Source organism: Vanacampus margaritifer, chromosome 9 (assembly GCF_051991255.1).
Source record: "Vanacampus margaritifer isolate UIUO_Vmar chromosome 9, RoL_Vmar_1.0, whole genome shotgun sequence".
In the NCBI taxonomy this organism is placed as follows: domain Eukaryota; kingdom Metazoa; phylum Chordata; class Actinopteri; order Syngnathiformes; family Syngnathidae; genus Vanacampus; species Vanacampus margaritifer.
The window spans coordinates 26,607,270-26,624,979 of record NC_135440.1 but is presented as its reverse complement, the minus strand read 5'-3'; the positions used below and the strand labels follow the sequence as shown (position 1 = coordinate 26,624,979).

Below are 17,710 nucleotides of genomic sequence, written 5' to 3'. Positions count from 1 at the left end.
AACTGTCCAAGCCACCTGCACAATCTAATTGGGGTAAAAGTAATCCCCTGCTTGAGAATTGACGGAGGATATGGACCCATCCTTGCTACAATAGTGAAATGAAGTACCGTAAAAGTTTCCACCCCACTCAAGGTTTTTAATTGCCTAATTAATTTAGTTGCCACAAGATGGCGGAAAAGTACAACTTTTACTATTAGACAGTACTGTACGTACACTGCTTTGGCCTAGAAGCTCTTCCCCTCTTTGCTTAAATTAAAGATACAACATTCAACAAGATTTTTTTTTTCCATTATGTAAGTTCGTAAAAAAAAAAAAAAAAGGAAACTACTTTGTGTGCAGAAAACTTCTTGTTTTCAATTGTTCCAACCTACCATAACGGGCATTGTATATGCTGTACTGTGACATACACATTTGATTTCGACCTTTTGTACTTTTCAGTCTAATTCTTGGGGGCTGCAGTATTTGAATCATGACTTATACTTTTACCAACGTCTTACCAGTTTAACAGACCATATTTGTACTTTCTTTTATAAGTACGTACTTGAATTAAAAAATAAAAAACATTTTTGATGTTGTCCTCATACTGCATGCAGACTTTTAATGACGTCACGGCACGGACGCAACACCTTCAAGAAAAAACGTCGTCTTGTGGGATTCTGACAGGAAACACAACAAGCAGCTTCACACTCTTGTGCAATGTGCAGAGCAAGAAAAAACAAACGAAGAGGAAACTTCACCCAACTATGCACGACTGTGATCAATCTGGCAAGGCTTTTAGCTACACTGGCTTGTAACACGACTTTTTTTCCCCTGTGCTTTCGTGTTTATTTGACAGAAAACGAAACATTATTTAACCCACAAATAGTGACAATACTTAATTTCTTGACAGATGCCATACATTTTGTACGGCGTGCGGGAGACTTAATACACACTGAAAAAGGCCCCTCCGCCCTTTTTTGACACAAAGACACATCTGTAAAAGTCGTCTTTGCATTGACACGACCTCGACTTCCAAATCCGGTTGGTCCGGTTGGCTGTGCGAGACAAACCCTCCTAAACAGACAGTGAGTCGACACACAAGCGCTTTTAATAACCTCCGGAGACACGTGACCGATGACATCACCCGACGTATCTGTGTCAAACTGCTATGTTCAAACATGTTGTAACGGTGAAAAATATTAATTAATAAATAAAGCATAGAAGGATTTGCCCGGGAGGAAATTCCCTTGTATAAAACATGAATGTTGCGAAACTGCCGCTGTAAAACGAGCAGATAACTTTCTTGTAATTGTCAACTTTACGAAGCGCGTCGGAAGTGGTTTAAGATGACAGAAACACTGATAAGGACAGGCTCTTATCTCCCACACATACAATAACATTTACCAGTAGAGCTACTAAAACTACGAAAACAGCCATAACGGAAAAAAAGTCACACACTCCACTCGAGAGTCGGATTGCGCGCCGCTTTGATTAGAACACAGCAGGATAAATTTCACGTTGTTATTGGGTCACTGCTATGAGCCTTCTTCAGCACATACCAAAGATTCTTACAGTCTGGACTCTGGCGGGGGATCTTACAGTCTGGACTCTGGGGGGGTCGTCCATGCATGAAAATATGGTCTCATGTTCCCATCAGTTTTCTTAGGAAGGAGAGAGAGCAGCAAAGCACTCTAATATAAATACATAAACATTAATAACAACTATAAAACTTTAGATATAAATCTTTAAGAGTCCATCACTTTGAGGCCAAGACAAAGACCATGAGTCAAAGTCGAGACCAAGATGTTGTGGTCATATCAGGGTCAAACCTTTGAAGCCAAGTCAAGAGCAATATTTTGAGCCTGCGAGCCCAATTAAAAGACCACAAACGCAATCAATTTTCCTATTGGTCAATGGAGAGCTTGCATCCATTTGCTTTGTTAAAACCCGACTCTTTTCTTGGGACGGCTCGGCAGCGTATCAGACAATACAGGTTTACTACAACAGCAACAATGAAAACACAGGCATTTAAAAACGTGTAAACAATGTGACAAAGCAATGTTGTGGAACGGTGGTTGAATAAATAGATGACATTAAAAACTCAGCACAGCTCCTCCACTCTTCAAGCGCATGACACTAACTTCCCTTTGAGTTTGCATCATTAATACGACATCATTAGGGACCGATGTTGCGGGTCACAAGTCACAAATGTGCAAAGCCAAAAGTCTCAAGTCTGAAATTTCAAGTTTCAAGCAACTGCGGCACAAATCAGCTTGAGTCCCGCCCACTTCTGCTAGGAACAAATTTTATGTTGCACTTGCTGCTCCACACTGGCGAGCTGCTTCAGCTCCTCCGTCTCGGGACTCTGCTCCAGCGGGGCGTCGTCACCCACGCCCAGTTCCCACACCGAGCCCTTGGGTTCCGCTCGGACGCAACGCAACGCCGCCAGCGTCCACTTCCTGAAATCGCCGCTCAGGCCGAGATAGAGCAGCGGCCTGAGGCAGGCGTGGACGCAGCCCAACGCCGCCGTCACCGTCAGCGACGTCCTGCGGGGGTTTTGCGGAACTCCCGATGAACTTCCCGAGGTCTTCTCCGCAGCGCCGAACGTGTCCACGACCAGCGCGACGTTGTACGGAATCCAGCAGAGCGAGAACACCACGACCAGGATCAGCGTGACGGCCCTCTGTCGGAATGTTTTGGCAGGCCGCTGGAACCACGGCGTCGCGCACGAGAAAGCGATGACGGCGGCGGCGGCGGCGCTAAGCACGTGGTGGGGAAGGCGCGACGCCAGGCGCCGGTCGGCGGGGTAGAGGCTGAGGACGCACTGGGTCTTCTCCTCCTTCCACGGATGGCGCTCCAACGCCATGAAGAGCCACTCGGGGACGGTGAGGAGCAGCGAGACGAGCCACGCCGACAGGCAGCTCAAGTGGGCCAACGAGGGCTTCTTGTGGGAGTACAGCTGCTTGGCGTGGACCAGCCACAGGTAGCGGTCCAAACAGATGATGGCCAGGAGAAAGATCCCGCAGAAGAAGTTGAGCTAGGGAGAGGAAAACAATTTGTTTTCATTTAACCCCAGGGCATTATTTGACCATTTTTTGGCTTTTTGTTGGTTCTGACCAAGCCATTTCAAAATAAAATAACGCCCAGGGGTTAAGGGGTACAAAGCAGAGGCCCCTAACTCCCCATATTGCCGGCTATTTTAGAGCATTTTCACTGACTTTGCAGCTGAAAATTTAATTTGCAACTGTGGCTCTCCTTGCCCACATTCAAAGGCATGGCAGTACCTTAACTCATTCACTGCCATTGACGGTTATAGACGTCAAATATTCATTTGACCTATTTCTATTAGTTTTTTTTTTTTTTTACACTTTTGTTAACAAGAGTATGAAAAACTATAATTTTTCTGTGATTAATCGCAAGTTAACTCGTGAAGTCATACAATTAATTACAAATATTTTTTTTAATCGACTGACACTACTAATTTTTTAATAATCTTTTCTTTTTTTAAATCGCGTCAGGTGATTAAAATTTTCAATTGTAATCGCATCACTTCAATAGTTAACTTATGATGAATCATAAATTTTATATCTGTTCTAAATGTACAATAAAACATTTTTTTCTAGGTTTTCATACTCTTGTTAACAGAAGTGGAAAGCAATTAAAACTAACAGAAATAGTTCAAATGAATTTTTGACGTCAATAGCCGTCAATGGCAGTGAATGAGTTAATTGCTTCTTCTTCTTTTTCTTTTTTTACTGTATTCAAAAAGATCTATCTGGAGCTTGCTTGTAATAAAAAACATCACAGCAAAATTTGGGGGGGGGGGGGGGGGTGTTTATAGTTCAAATTTTTTACCAAGATATTGATCAAGGAACTACTGTAATAGGCTCAGTAATATACAGGGAGGGCCATAAGTCTCTAGACATAGGAACATTTATTATGGTTATATATTTTTTAACTTTACGATAACCTAGGAGTAGGTATCATAGGTACACAAACCCTATAGATGGAAATTCATGGCCAACCCCCACAAATCATTATAAATTGACAAGGACAAAAATAATAGCCATCATCAATCAGTAGTTCTGATAAAATGACTGATTTTGTGTTCAAGTCAAATCTGCAATAATTCTTAAAACTTGGAATATTTTTCTGAAAGCACATCATAGACAAGTTAAACCTGTAGAATCTGTTTTAAACTGTTGAGCAAAAGAAAAAAAGCATAATACGTCTCCTTTGAGACATTTTCGCTTTTCTTTTCCCCCTTCTTGCTCCCCTTCCCCGAAATGCCAGCAGAGCTTTTGCTTTCACTTAGCTCAGATCTGTTAATCATCTCAGATGCACGCAGAAACAAGTAACAAGGAATGCATTGACACCCCCCCCCCCCACCCACCCCCCAATTTACAAATGTTCAACCAAAATGTTCAGCAAATATATGCCTCAGAATCCAACCTGAAACACGAACGTCAAGCAAATCTAGTGAGGCTAATGCACAGTGAGCAATGTTGCTAACATGCTAGCTAACGGCTGACGTAGCTAGCATGTAGCAGAACGCATGATGGCTAATGAACAACGCAAAAATGACCGGAAAAGTTGGCATAAACTCTGTTAATTATTCATTAAAAGAAAATTAAGAATACTTTTAGTATACATTTATATGATTTGTAATATGTTTGGGGGATTGTTGTCTTGTTAAAGGCCATCGTCAGCTAAACATCATAACAATAACTAGCAGTTTAAAAACAAACACAAAAAAACTCTGCTACTGTAACCAAGCAGAATTGATTTTAGGGATCTGTAGTTTACTTGAGTATTTATTTTTCTGACAACCTCTACTTTGACTCCCTAAATTCTAAAACTGCTAACTTTACATTCTAATCTCTCTTTTTTCCCATTTGACATTCATGCTATGACTAAAACATAAATCAGACGTTACTCAGCAGATATTCAGTGCTGTGTTGAATCTTTTTTTTCACAAAAGTTTCTATACTTCTACTAATGTACAGAGCCTGAGTAGATTTGCCACTTCTCATAACTAGTCCCATATACTACATTTTGGATGAACAGTAATATTGCCATAACATTTGTAAAGACAGCAAGGTGTGAGGGGAAAAAAAACCAAAACAGGTCCAAACCTTAAAAATAACTCCACTGATCCTGCAGAGAGCGAGCCCGACGCACCACCCGCAACTCCGAGTGGCCTGCGCCGCCCACAAGGGCAGCGTGATCAGAAGCAGGACGTCGGCCACGCTCAGATGGAGGATGAAGGTGTCCGACGTCCTCCACGCTCGCTTCTTCAGCGCCAGCGCCGCCAGCAGCAGCCCGTTCCCGAACAGGCCGACCATCAGCACCGCCGAGTAGATCAGCGGGATCCACACCGTGCGGCCGCCCCGGGACTCCGGGTCGTCATCTTGGTACACGTAGTCGTCGTCGTAGTCGTAGCTGGTGTTGAGGCGGAACAATCCGTCCAAGTTGATGTCCATCTTGGACCTGCTGCTGTGAAGACAACTGTGCCGCCTTAAAGAGATGTGCTTGACTGTGTCTTCGGTTTTAAAGAACACAAAGTCCATGTCTCACATGGTAGCGTGTCATCGTATGTTGCAAAGGTGGCGTGGTTCGAACCGGAAATTCCCCAGTCACACGCACACACATTCAGTAATAAGGCTGAGCTTCCTGACTAATGTGAATTGACAGTGCACTGCTAACACTTCTGCTATTTAATTCACTTGAGGTCGATACAAAAGTCGTGGCTAATCTAGGCAATCAATGATGATACGGCAACGCGCGAAATGGCGGCTGAGCTCTCAGAGGACGTGTTGCTCTTACAAATGACAATGTGTCAACCGGTTTATCGAGGGGTTACGTTACAATGGGTGGAAATCTGCAACTCAGGAAGATGGACGGTATAAAAAAAAAAACTTCTAAAAATAAATAAAAACCAGAGCCATTGATAGAGAGAGTTTAGCCAACTTGGTTTCAGCAGGGTAACAAGATGGCGTCCGCATGTCATGTGACCAGCAGTTGACCAATCACAGCGTAGGCTCTGGTAGCAACCAATGACAGATTTGCAAACGATGCGGAGCGTCGAAGCAAGATACACATGAATATTCTGCCCGACCGCTTTCGGACCCCGTTATCGGGACAAACCCACACAACCACAGAAAGATGGATCATCGTGTAGAACGTGTCTCTACGTGTGTTGTGGGCCGAACAAATTTCCCGTCAGTGTGGTCGAATTTGGAATAGCTCAAGCTCTCTCACAATTTTGTCTTTGACGGACTCCTGGGAATGGCCAACATGACCTTAACTCTTTGACTGCCAGACGTTTTCAGAAAAGGGATGCCGTGGGTGCCAGCCGATTTAAGCATTTTTGACTGATCTTTCAAGGTCCACAGAAAATTATGTGTTTGAACTATGGAAACACACATACTACCAAATGAAAGATTGGACTCTCATCTTTCATCAGAAAAAAAAGTTTGTTTCTACCTTATTCCGTTTTTCAGTAATCAACAATAGAAAATGGTTAGTTTCACCTCTGTTTTGAAAAAACGTCTTTTAACGTCTTTGGCACTCCTCCATAGGATTTTACTAAACGTTATATAACGTTTTGGGCAGTCAAAGAGTTAAAATGGTGGCCATTCTACAGAGCAAAATGGCAGACTTCTTGTGTCTTTTCGAGTAGGAGCTCTTGAGACTTTTTTGTGGGTTGCTCGACTAGACATGGCTATGAAATTTCATGTTGTTAAACGGAAGGGGCTTCGTGGACTAAATTTTGAAGAAATCCCTGAGGGCGCTAACAAAGCTAACTTTTGGATTTATACACGTAACCCATACCAAATGTAGAATTCCTGTAGGACAAATTTGCCTTTGTAGAACCCATGAAAATGGCCCTAAAATGGGTAGTTTCAAACCAAAATGGCTGACTGAGTCTTTTCGGACACGGCTTCTTGAGATCTTTTTAAAACTCAACTACTCCAACCAAATGTCACGTGGCTAAGTCTATCTGGCTTGGAGGACTAAAACAAAGTTAATTTCTGGCCATCATCTTCAGTAGTTCTGCTTTGACCGTTTCAATGACGTCATCAATGTGCAGATTGTAAGCACCAACTAATCACATAAATAGCACTCACTTAAATGACTCCCCCATTGGTATCATACTCATGTTTTGTGGAAACGTTGAAGTCACTGAACCCGCTCCTGACATTTCAACAACACACGTCACCTTATTTGTCATATTGTTAGACATAGTTTGCACTTCAGTTGACTTTTACATAAGCATTAGTCATTGTTTCTTACAACTTTTGAGACACTATTGACAATGTCTTGGTCATGACACACTTACCGGTACAATGGAGCGCTTTGTGTTTTGTCCCCTAAGGGCAGGGATGTCCTTACTTCTCACTAAGACAAGAAAAAAAAAACTGTTTTTAATAAACATACTTTAACAAATCAAATTAACTGTAGGTCAAGATAAAACGTGTTAAAATGAAAAATAATTGATTTAAATGAGCTTGAAAAGTTATGTGATACCGTGTAACATTCAACTTTTTTTCTTTTTATGCGTATTAATTGAACGAGTATTGTGATACCTTGAGACAATACATTTTCTGTACATTTTATTTTGAAAGGTAGAGTCATCTTGCAACCTGCGATCATTTTCAAAATTGGCAAAAAAAAATAGTGTGATACACTGAAACTAGTCAAATTTTTTTGAAATACTACACATTTTAAAATGACACTTTAAACATTATAAATTCATTCCAACTTTAGAAGAAGTGTGATCTGTTGTTACATGTGAGCAACAAAAGAGTCAAAACAAAATCCCACCACATTTTTTAGCTACATTGCATGTCACATACCTCGATATTGCCGTGGGTTCTTACCCGCAAATATAATCCGACCCGCAGCGTCAGTTTAACTCACAACATGCTAATATTGACAAGGATAACAGTGAACGTCACACAAGCACCAAAAGAAACAAACTCAGAGATGTCGATTTTTTGCCGTAGAAGGGAGTACCGCGCTAATCCACACGTCCACGCAGTAAACAAATACAGTGCAGCTCAGCCTCTGGCTAACAAAAACAGCACTGTGCAAACACAACTTCCAGTGTCATTTTTTTTAAACAACCCCTCCCGGGCTCTTTTGGGAGGACAAACAAATGCCATTATTAGTCTAAATTTTCACCATTCTTCGTCCTCTTTTAGAAACGGTGACCAGCTTATAGCTACTATAAAACTTAACTGGAGCATGTAGTTGGTATAGAACCGTCGTGATTAAGTATCCCGTGTACGAAAGCATATCAGTTCACCTGAGCTAAATTTCTGGGTCGCCATTGTGGCTCGGGTGACCATTTGAAGGATTGTTTTCCCCGACATTACCCGCCCTCCTCTGCCTCCGATTGGCTCATCAGTCCTTATGCCAAAAGTTAGTCAATCTAATCAGACAATTCTAGGCAAAGGAGGATAGTCTGTCCAATCCTTAGTCAGCTATATTTATATTGTTAGTCTATCTCATTACTATATGGATAATTTAAGAATATCAAGTCAATGTACAGTTTGTAAAACTGAAAATGTACTGTCCTCTCAAAATAACAACACACAGACATTAATATCTAAACTGCCGGCAACAAATGTGAGTACACCCCCCTAAGTGAAAATATTCAAATACAAGCACTGGGAGAACATGCAAACTCCACACAGGAAGGCTGGAACTGAGATTCGAACCCAGAAAATGACAACAATCATGTATGTACTTCTCTACACATGTATACTTCTGTGACTTCTGGGAAGTCTTCTACTTATTGCTGCACTTCTTATTTAATTTTAATTTATCTCTTCTGTTGTTTATTTTCTTTACTGTAAACTGCAGCTGGACGGAGTCCAGGAAAAAGTTCCCCACGGGGAAAATAAAAGTATATCGTATCGTAACTGTGTGGCATACCTATTGGACATTAGTCCATATGTTGCCTGATTAGTCTTGGAATGTTTCCTACTGTTGCTATCCATTGTAATTAATATAACAGTAGGAACAGCAATAACATAAGTAATCAAATTTTGGTGAATGTTTGTACTATTTAAGGGGACAACCGTGAAAAAAAGACACTGACGCAATGTCAGCGTGCTGCAGCTTGTATAACGCTGTCAATTTATTATCTCCACAAAATTATACAACACGTAGACATTAAATTGCTGGCAACAAAAGTGACTACACTAATAAGTGACAATGAACGAATTGGGCTAAATTTGATACATTTTCTCTCTTTTTCTCCGATGTTCCAACTAAAAACCTGAAAGCCGTAAGGCCAGTGTTTCAAAACAACAACAGTGCGGAGTGCTCACCTTTAACAGAGGATGACAGCTGCGGTGATCAGCTTTAGTGGTCCAAATGAAAAACAGGAAAGGAAAAAAAAGCAGCTCTCTCCCAGCACACACCCTCTGTGATGAAACGCAAACGTTTTTGAGAGGAAGTGCATGCGGGTTGTCTGCAGAACCTCAAATCCAGAAGAAAAACGAAACCCAGAAGATTCCCATTCTTCTGCTGCCTGCTTGACTTTGGGTCGTAGTTGAGAAACGCAAAGCGCGCGGTGGTGACTGAAGGAACCAAAATCGAAACACGGCATAGGAAAACTATAACACTAAAACACTCTTAAAAAACCAACACGTTTTGGTAAATCGCGACAGGAGTTCATGACTAATTAAGTCGCTCCGTCTGGATTTGTAACAGTCAACAAATGTTACAAGAGGTGCCAACAGATAGCTCGCGACCACAAACACAGCGACGGCATGCTTGCGCTTCAAAATAAAAACACTTTGCCTTCTGAACACGAAGGTAAAAACGGTAATTGACAAAATTCTGACTCATTCATCTTATAAATTATTACACATGTAATAACGCTGCGACAGAACATATTGTATTAGTTTAATAAGGAATACGCATTAGTAAAGTTTTATTTTGAAGAATACTCAAGCGCGCTTCGAAACTTCCGGATGCGGGAGGCTCTGACTTGACGCTTGCGAACAAAGAGAGACACAAAGCGGACGCAATAGCAGCAGCTCGCCCGTAGAGGGCGCTCTTAAGTTATGTTCAAATGTATGTAAAGTAACATGCAAAACATTTTGCATATAATTATTATTATTATGTCCTCCGGGTCTTCTTATGAGACTTCTAATGTAAAAAAAAAACATTTAGTTTTTTTCTTCTGAAAATTTATATTTTAAAATCCTCAAATTACAAAATGTTATATTTGTAAGATAAAAAATTGTTCCCTGCAAAATAGTGACTTTTTTTTGTAAAATTCTCCACTGATTTTCCCCCCGTCAGTATCCCAAACTTTTTTCTGAAAAAAATATTTAAAATATGCAAAAGCTTAAGAACAAATGTAACCAAAAAAATAAAAGTACTGTGCAATTGTAGAGACAGATTATTTTATTCCTCCAAAAATGACTCATTCAAATCACAGCACATAAACCAATGCTGAGGGTTGTATGCCACCTTTAACATCATACATGAGTCGCAATCATTTCCTCTTTTTCTTTTCTTTTTGTAACACAGAGCGCACACATGCAGCTGGATGTTTGGAGCTGCAAAAAAGAGACAAAGTCAGCAGAATTGTTTCAACTATTTACACAATTTTCACTCGGGCAACTTTGTTTTCATGATAAATGAGTAGAAGGGCACGATTATATTCCCAGACTAACTACAAGTGGCCAAACAAGTAAAGCATTTAAAATTCAATACATTTACAATTAATCGGTAAGAGCAGTACTATTTCACAAGTTTACCATACAAACGAAAAACATCCAACATCATAATAGGTCATTCGATTTTTTATTGTATTTTTTTTTAAAGCGCCAATATTAAGCATGAGGCGGCACCACAACGACACAGAGAACTGTTTCCAGTCTTTATCAAGAAGGGAGTACCGTATAACTCTTTTTCATTGCGCAGTACTTACTAGGCTCTGCTCAAATCCAAAGACTGGACTCCCTCAAAAGAGCAGTCAGCTGTACAGAAGATATCTTTAATTTTAAGTTCTACTACTAGCCTATAAATCACTAAATGGTTGGTTCCTGAATACCCTAAGGAAATACTCATGGAACATAAAAATCCAGTAGGGTTCTGATGTCAACAGACGCGGGTCAATTAGTGGAGTTTAGTGTTAAAAACAAACATGGTGAAGCAGCATTTAGCTGTTATGTCGCATGCAAAGGGAATAAGTCTTAAGAATGCTTTTTAGTCCAGGACAACCCATACCTAGGATAAAGGTCTTTCAAATCTTTCTTTTAGTAATTTTATAAACGACTTTTTATTTATTTCCTTTCATTTTAAATGTCTCAAATGATTCTGTTTTTAAATGTCTTGAATTATTTTGCCTTGAAATGTTGTTCTGCAGCAATGTGGAGCACTTTGGGTATGAAATGCACTATATAAATAAAAATTGCTTTGCTTTACTCACTATTGATGCATTTTCACTGGCAGAAAGTGGTACTATGAGGTACTATTTCTAGTACCGGGTTGCTCATGGTTCCTGTCATAAGACACAAATAGACATGACAATTTATCACGCATGCTGTCTAAACTCTAGACGTTGCACTACTAAAAGCCACTACGTCCACTTTGCTGCAACGTTGTGTTTACTCACACGACTTGTTTGATTTTTCTCTCTCTCAATATTATTTAACTTTTTTTGTGCCAAAATATGGAACTAGTTTCTCAAAAACAACATTATTTTCATCAATGGGGAAAAAGTATTTTCAATGAACATCATTTAACCGCGATACGGTTTATGGTATACGGGGCTACACTCAAGGTTATTTTAGTTAAAGAAAACAAACGGAAAAACTCAAACTTAAATTCAAAAAACATTTTCGTTAACGAAATAAAATAAAAACAAAAAAGTTTTTTTTTTAAACGAAAACTAACTGAACTGCATTTTACGTTCACAGAAAACCCCCTAAAACAAATTATAATTAAAGTGAAATGTCCTTTGTTTTAGTTTTTGGTAATTGATTTCATGCATAAGCCTTTGGAAAGATTTAAAATGTAATTTCAAGTAGATAAATTTTTACCATGGTGTTTTTTTAAATATTGAACACAATACACTTTTTTTTTTTTAAACTAAAACTAATATTGAAACGAACTCAATCTGAACGAAAACTAAGCATTTATTAAATAACTAAAACTAATAAAAACTAACAGAACCATCCTAAAAACTAATCTCATCAGGAAAAAAGGATATTTATTTCTGTGTCTGTTTTGCAGCAATTAGCATTAGAATATAGCCAAGTGTCATCATTATTCACAAATCGGAAAAGATTTTTGCAACATGGCCCAGGTTGATCTCGTATACTCTCCTGCCACCTGCTGGTCGTTTTGGTAATAACTACCATTGCTTGACGCATTCTCTTCAGTTCAGAGGCTGCATCAAACCTTCTGTATGCTCTAGCATTAAAAAACATAGAAAATGTATAAATATGTTTTTTGGGACCAGGGCAATATTTAAAATAGAACGTTTTTATACGTTTTTTGGGAGACAATTAGTTATAACAAACTAAATTTAAAAAACAGAACTCAAAACGAAATCAAAACTAACTAAAATTCCAAATCTAATAACCCTCACTGTATGGTTAGGTTTTAAACGAACTTTTTTGCTCAAAGTACTGTATGCTTCTTGAAGCTCAAACATGTTTGTCTTTTCACTATTTTTTAATTAGAAAACATTTGAAAATTTGCATCAGGTTTTAGAATCAGTGGAGCCCAGCGTTTCCCACACCATGTTAATACTTGGGCGGGGCACCCAAGTAGTTTTGTAAAATGTATGAAATTTATATATATATATATATATATATATATATATAGCGACCGGATATACTGCATGTAAAGTTAGTTATGCTGGAGCCCCTCCACTTCTCACTCATCTTCCCACCATGACCGAGTAGGACGTGTTTTCGCTCTCGGCCGAGCTATATGAGCCGATGGTCTTCCGCTTCTTCTCCCTCCATTGCTCCACCCCCGACCAGCCTCTCTTGCCCAGCAGCCCCTTGCACATGCGCGCCATCTCCCTGCGGAACTTGACCCCCACGAAGCCGTACAGCAGCGGGTTGAGGGCGCAGTGCGACAGGCCGACGCTCTCGGTGATCACCGTGCCCATGTCCACCATGCGGCCGAAACGGCAGCCACCCGCCACCGCGCCCAACCTCTGCAGGCCGTCGGCCAGCTGGAAGCCGTTGTACGGCGCCCAGCACAGCACGAAGACCGACACCAGCGAGACGATGAGGCTCAGGGACTTGCGCTTTTGCCGGCGGCTGGCGTTGCACAGCGAGCGGAAGATGCGGATGTAGCAGTAAAGCATGATGAGGAGCGGCAGGCCGAAGCCCAGACTGACGCTGAGCAGCTGCAGGCCGGCCTGCCACTGCTCGGCGTTGTCGGTGAACCACACCTGGCACAGGAGCGGCCCCGGCCCCGGCCCCTCGCCGATTCTCACCTCGCCCACCTGCTTGAAGGCGATGTCCACCCCGCCCAGGGCGAGGCAGCCGGCCCAGATGAAGGCGCAGGCCACCTGCGCCTGGCAGGTGTTGCGCTTCCAGCCGGAGCTGACGGCGTGGACGATGGCCAGGTAGCGGTCGAAGCTGATGCAGGCCAGGAAGAGGATGCCGCTGTAGCGGTTGAGCGAGAACAGGGCGCCGGAGATCTTGCAGACCGCCTCGCCGAACACCCACTGGTGGGCCCACTGCGTGGCGAAGAGCGGCAGCGTGAAGGCCAGCAGCAGGTCGGAGATGGCCAGGTGGAGGAGGAAGGTGTCGGTCAGGGAGAAGGAGCAGGCGCCGCAGCCGCCGCGGGAGTTGCGGTAGCGGCGGATCACGCACAGCACCAGCCCGTTGCCGACCACGGCCAGGAGGAAGACCAGGATGTAGACCACGGGCAGGTACCGCTGCGCAAAGGCGTAGATGTCCTCGTGGGGGCAGGGGGCCGCGTATGTCTTGCTGGTTTCGGGGGACGACGTGTAGTTGTCGTAGTCGAATATCTGATGACGTACAAGAGCAACAGTTTCCTTTCATCAGCATCATTCCAAATTTTAATCGTAATGAATCTTGTGATTAACCCATTTGCTCCCAAAAACGTATATATACGTTCCATTTTAAATAAAATTTAAAAAAAATGGCCAGCAGGTGGCAGCAGAGTATAAGAGACCAACCAGGGCCATGTTGAAAAAAATACCTCAATTACTCACAATTCTAAATACATTTGTGAATAATGATGAAACTTCGCTATATTCTAATGCTAATTGCTGCAAAATGGAAACAGATACAAACATACTTTTTTTCTTGATGAAAGAAGAGATTCTAATCTTTCTTATGGTAGGGTCCATGTTTTTACAGCAATAGAACAAAATATTCTGTGGACCTTGCAAAATCAGTCAAGATCCAGTAAAACAGCCGGGAGCGAATGGGCTTGCTTCAGTGAAAATGGCTGCGAGTCAATGAGTTAATCACAAATGAATCGCACATTTTATATCTGTTGTAAATATACAATAATTTTTTAAAAACTTTTTCATACCCTTGTTAAAGACCATAAAAGTGGAAACGTATGTTGACCTAACACAAATATGCTGTATCTTTGAGTTAATTGATGTCGTAATTCCATGAAGTTATTAGACGTTATAAAGAGGGTTAGGGGTACTGTGCTGCTGCAAAAAGGAGTGTAAAACTCTGTCAGTCTGGATTCGGGTTCGAATTTCCCGCCCTCCGTCTGCGGATGTGACGTCATGTGCACATTGTGTACGTGAAGAAGGGGGGGGGGGGTGTAGTTTCTCATCATTTTTCGTCAACAGGTGGCAGTAGCGAGTCACACCAAGTAACAAGACGACCCATGCAGACATACTTTTAATTTAGCCATGTGATATTTCAGTTTTGCATATCAATATTTTCTTAAATTAATTTTTCCAGATTTTCCAGTTAACACAAACAAATTGAACCATTTGCATCAGGAGATCAGTTAGGCAAAAAAAAATATTTTTGCACGAAAAAAACAATAAAAAACAACAACAAATGGCTTAGGCAATTATTATTTTAAGAAGAAAAAAAAATGCAAAGCTTCCAATTTGGGCTTTCTCTTAATTACATTTTTTTTTGTAAATTAAATGATTTATTTGGTATGAACATTACAAACACGAGGAAAAATAATAATACCCTGCATAGAAATAACAAAACCATATTTAATCCACCTTAAAATATCACAAGCATATTTTAAGGTGGCTTGGAGAAACAGTTTGCATGCACGTCTCGAGCAAACTGTATTTCTGTGCTTCAGAAACAAATCAGCTTGTGATATAAAGCAGGGATGTTCTGATATAGTGAACTTTGTTATATTTAGCATTTATATTTTTGTCACATTAAAACAATATTCTCTAGTAGTTTGGCCCTGAATGGGAAATTTCACTCACCCAGTAATCCTCCTCAGTGGTTGCCGTGTAATCATCCATGTTGGTTGCAGATGCGAACGACCTGCAGACTGAAAAGCGTATCAAGCAAATCTGTTGTTTCGCAGCCACAAGTGGATGGATGGAGAAAAAAAAGAAGAAGTCACAATTTCGGGAACCGAATCCTCACACGCTTTAGGACAGATGCAAACATAGATTGTCGTAGGAATGGATGAGCGTCTTATTTTTTGCCTTGCAGGAAATTATGACACGCTTGGCCTTAAAAAAAAAAAAAAAAAAAAAAAGGGCTGCAGACAAGTTTAAAAGATCTTTTATGGCAGACAGACAGACAGACAGTGCGTGACTGATGCGGATGCTGTGGAAAAAAGCTTCTGCAGAAGCATCATCATGGCGTTCATTTTGCATTATCATCAAGCTTAAAAAATAAAACCTCCAAAAAAAAAGAAAGACAAGCTTGACTCGCCCCGAGAAGACGACAGGATGCAAACCATAATGCAGAATAAATGGAAATGCAGTTAGTTCAAACTTCAATTCAAATCATTTTATACACATATGGGATGCGTTTTCACAACATCAGGCTCACGCCTCCAAAAATGAACATTGAGATATTCGGGGCAAAGAAGATATTTTGTACAAAACTGTCAAACACTTTCCCACTTTGTTAAAATTGTGTAGCGGACACAACATGCCACTGGCAAATATTTTTCCACCATCCACAGCCGGGGTTTTTTTTTTTTTAAACATTTTATCAATCCCCAAAATGGAGCTACTTTGCACACAATGTATGATAAAGGCCATATTTTTGTGAAACCTGTTACTGTACGACTTCCTTCACGAACAAAATCCATTGAGGTGACATCGCAATACAAACAGCCATTGTCCAAATACTAAAACTACTATCCATTAAAAAAAACAAAAAAAAACTTAGATTTTAGATTTTCTCATTGCTGTTCTGTTAAATAGAGTTTCAGGGTGCTGATGATTCATCAACTTCTTCACACTTCCACATATTAAGGCTCAGACCAAAAAAAAAAAAAGTCATATTTTTCCCTCCCTGATTTCTGTTCACAAACATCTCATCTGCCAAAAGTGTGAGGAACTGAATCGTCTTGTGGTTACTTTTGTCCCGACTGAGGGTCCTCTGGTAAACCCTGCGCTTGCACAACAGCGCAGATGTTTCTTTTACTTCTGTTACGGTCAACGTTATTTGGAATGGATGCAGTTTTATAGAAACGGCACGTTTTCCAATCAAGTGCTTTACACTTTTTAATACACTTGCATTAGAAGAAAATAACTCGCAATAATATGTGCAATATGAATTCACATGTATAACGAAAGGTATGGTGTTCCACAGGGTTCAAGTGCGGGGCCTCAGATGAAACCTCTAAGGACAGTTTTGCAAAAGTATAAGACAAAAAAAATGGGCCAAAAGTGTTACAATAAAAAACAAAAACAGTTCCCTTTCTATTAATTTTAAAACAATTGACTTGTTTTGTACTTCTCCTTCCCAAGTTGCCAAGCCCTTTTTATTTTATTTTTATTTTTTTGCAATCGTGTATGACAACTGCAAAATAAGATTTTTTTTTTTTCACCAGACCTGATATGCTTGATAAGTTTCATAACTTTACATCCATGTTTAGGCCCTAAAAAAATACTGCTGTCACTATAGAATATTTTGAATTGATTATTCAATCAATTAATAGACTAATCAGATTAATTTTAATTTAGCATTTAAGTGTATTCCAAAAGCAAACCCCCCCCCCCACCCCCCACCCTGATTACTGTTTATTCTGATTGATGTATTATGTTACCAGTTCATTCATTGTTTCCAAAGTAAAAACAGATGTTTCTAATTGTCTTGTTTTGATTCAACACAGAAATCAGGGAACAATTACTGTTGATTTGCTGAAATCAGAGGATTGGGACAATTTTAAATGAAAAAAAAGAAAGGCTCCAAACGGTTAATCAATTAATTTGATAATCGATTACTTAAAAATGTACTTGTTTTTGGAGAAGATTACAAAAAAATGACAAATTAGGGATCTTGAAAGCGGTCAGGGCTGCTTTGGGCCCTTCTAGAACACTCCTTACTTGAATGGCTGGTGGTGCTTGTATTTAGTTGCGTTGCTTACTTTCAGCCTTTGTTGCTTCATCGTTGCTGTCCTTCTGCCAGGACTGAAAGTTTTGTGGCGGTGGTCGTTATTTCCCTCGCTTTTTGTAGCTTTTATTAAGCGTACTATGCTGCCCCCTGCTGGTGTGGAGAGGCGTTGTTGTTTTTTCTCCACAACA

General features: G+C 40.5%; 2 protein-coding genes across 9 annotated transcripts; both read right to left on the bottom strand.

Moving 5' to 3' along the window:
- Window positions 1-1,065: 1,065 nt before the first annotated feature.
- On the bottom strand, window positions 1,066-9,735 carry LOC144058043 (C-X-C chemokine receptor type 3-like). 5 transcript variants are annotated; one of them, XM_077576247.1, is made up of 4 exons: window positions 9,321-9,735; window positions 7,322-7,380; window positions 5,115-5,496; window positions 1,066-3,016 (listed from the first exon to the last, which is right to left on the bottom strand). In XM_077576247.1, exons 3-4 carry the CDS (start codon window positions 5,460-5,462, stop codon window positions 2,273-2,275), a joined length of 1,092 nt encoding a protein of 363 aa, XP_077432373.1. In that variant the 5' UTR covers window positions 5,463-5,496; window positions 7,322-7,380; window positions 9,321-9,735; the 3' UTR covers window positions 1,066-2,272. The 5 variants fall into 5 exon arrangements, with proteins under 5 accessions (XP_077432373.1, XP_077432372.1, XP_077432371.1 ...); XM_077576246.1 differs by having other exon boundaries at window positions 5,115-5,487; XM_077576245.1 differs by having other exon boundaries at window positions 5,115-5,475.
- Window positions 9,736-10,379: 644 nt separating this feature from the next.
- Window positions 10,380-17,614, bottom strand: cxcr3.2 (chemokine (C-X-C motif) receptor 3, tandem duplicate 2). 4 transcript variants are annotated; one of them, XM_077576885.1, is made up of 3 exons: window positions 17,554-17,614; window positions 15,425-15,514; window positions 10,380-14,005 (listed from the first exon to the last, which is right to left on the bottom strand). In XM_077576885.1, the coding sequence occupies exons 1-3, from the start codon at window positions 17,572-17,574 to the stop codon at window positions 12,896-12,898; spliced, it is 1,221 nt and encodes a 406-aa protein (XP_077433011.1). In that variant the 5' UTR covers window positions 17,575-17,614; the 3' UTR covers window positions 10,380-12,895. The 4 variants fall into 4 exon arrangements, with proteins under 4 accessions (XP_077433011.1, XP_077433013.1, XP_077433014.1 ...); XM_077576887.1 differs by having other exon boundaries at window positions 15,425-15,492; window positions 17,513-17,602; XM_077576888.1 differs by having other exon boundaries at window positions 15,425-15,492; window positions 17,554-17,596.
- Window positions 17,615-17,710: the final 96 nt, after the last annotated feature.

Coding starts and splice junctions, on each gene's coding strand:
- LOC144058043 (XM_077576244.1), bottom strand. CDS start 5,549: ATGGACTTTGTGTTCTTTAAAACCGAAGACACAGTCAAGCACATCTCT. Junction 3,017..5,114: donor TCAGTGGAGTTATTTTTAAG/GTTTGGACCTGT, acceptor TCCTCTCCCTAG/CTCAACTTCTTCTGCGGGAT.
- cxcr3.2 (XM_077576885.1), bottom strand. CDS start 17,574: ATGAAGCAACAAAGGCTGAAA. Junction 15,515..17,553: donor TGAAGCAACAAAGGCTGAAA/GTAAGCAACGCA, acceptor GCGAAACAACAG/ATTTGCTTGATACGCTTTTC. Junction 14,006..15,424: donor CCACTGAGGAGGATTACTGG/GTGAGTGAAATT, acceptor GTACGTCATCAG/ATATTCGACTACGACAACTA.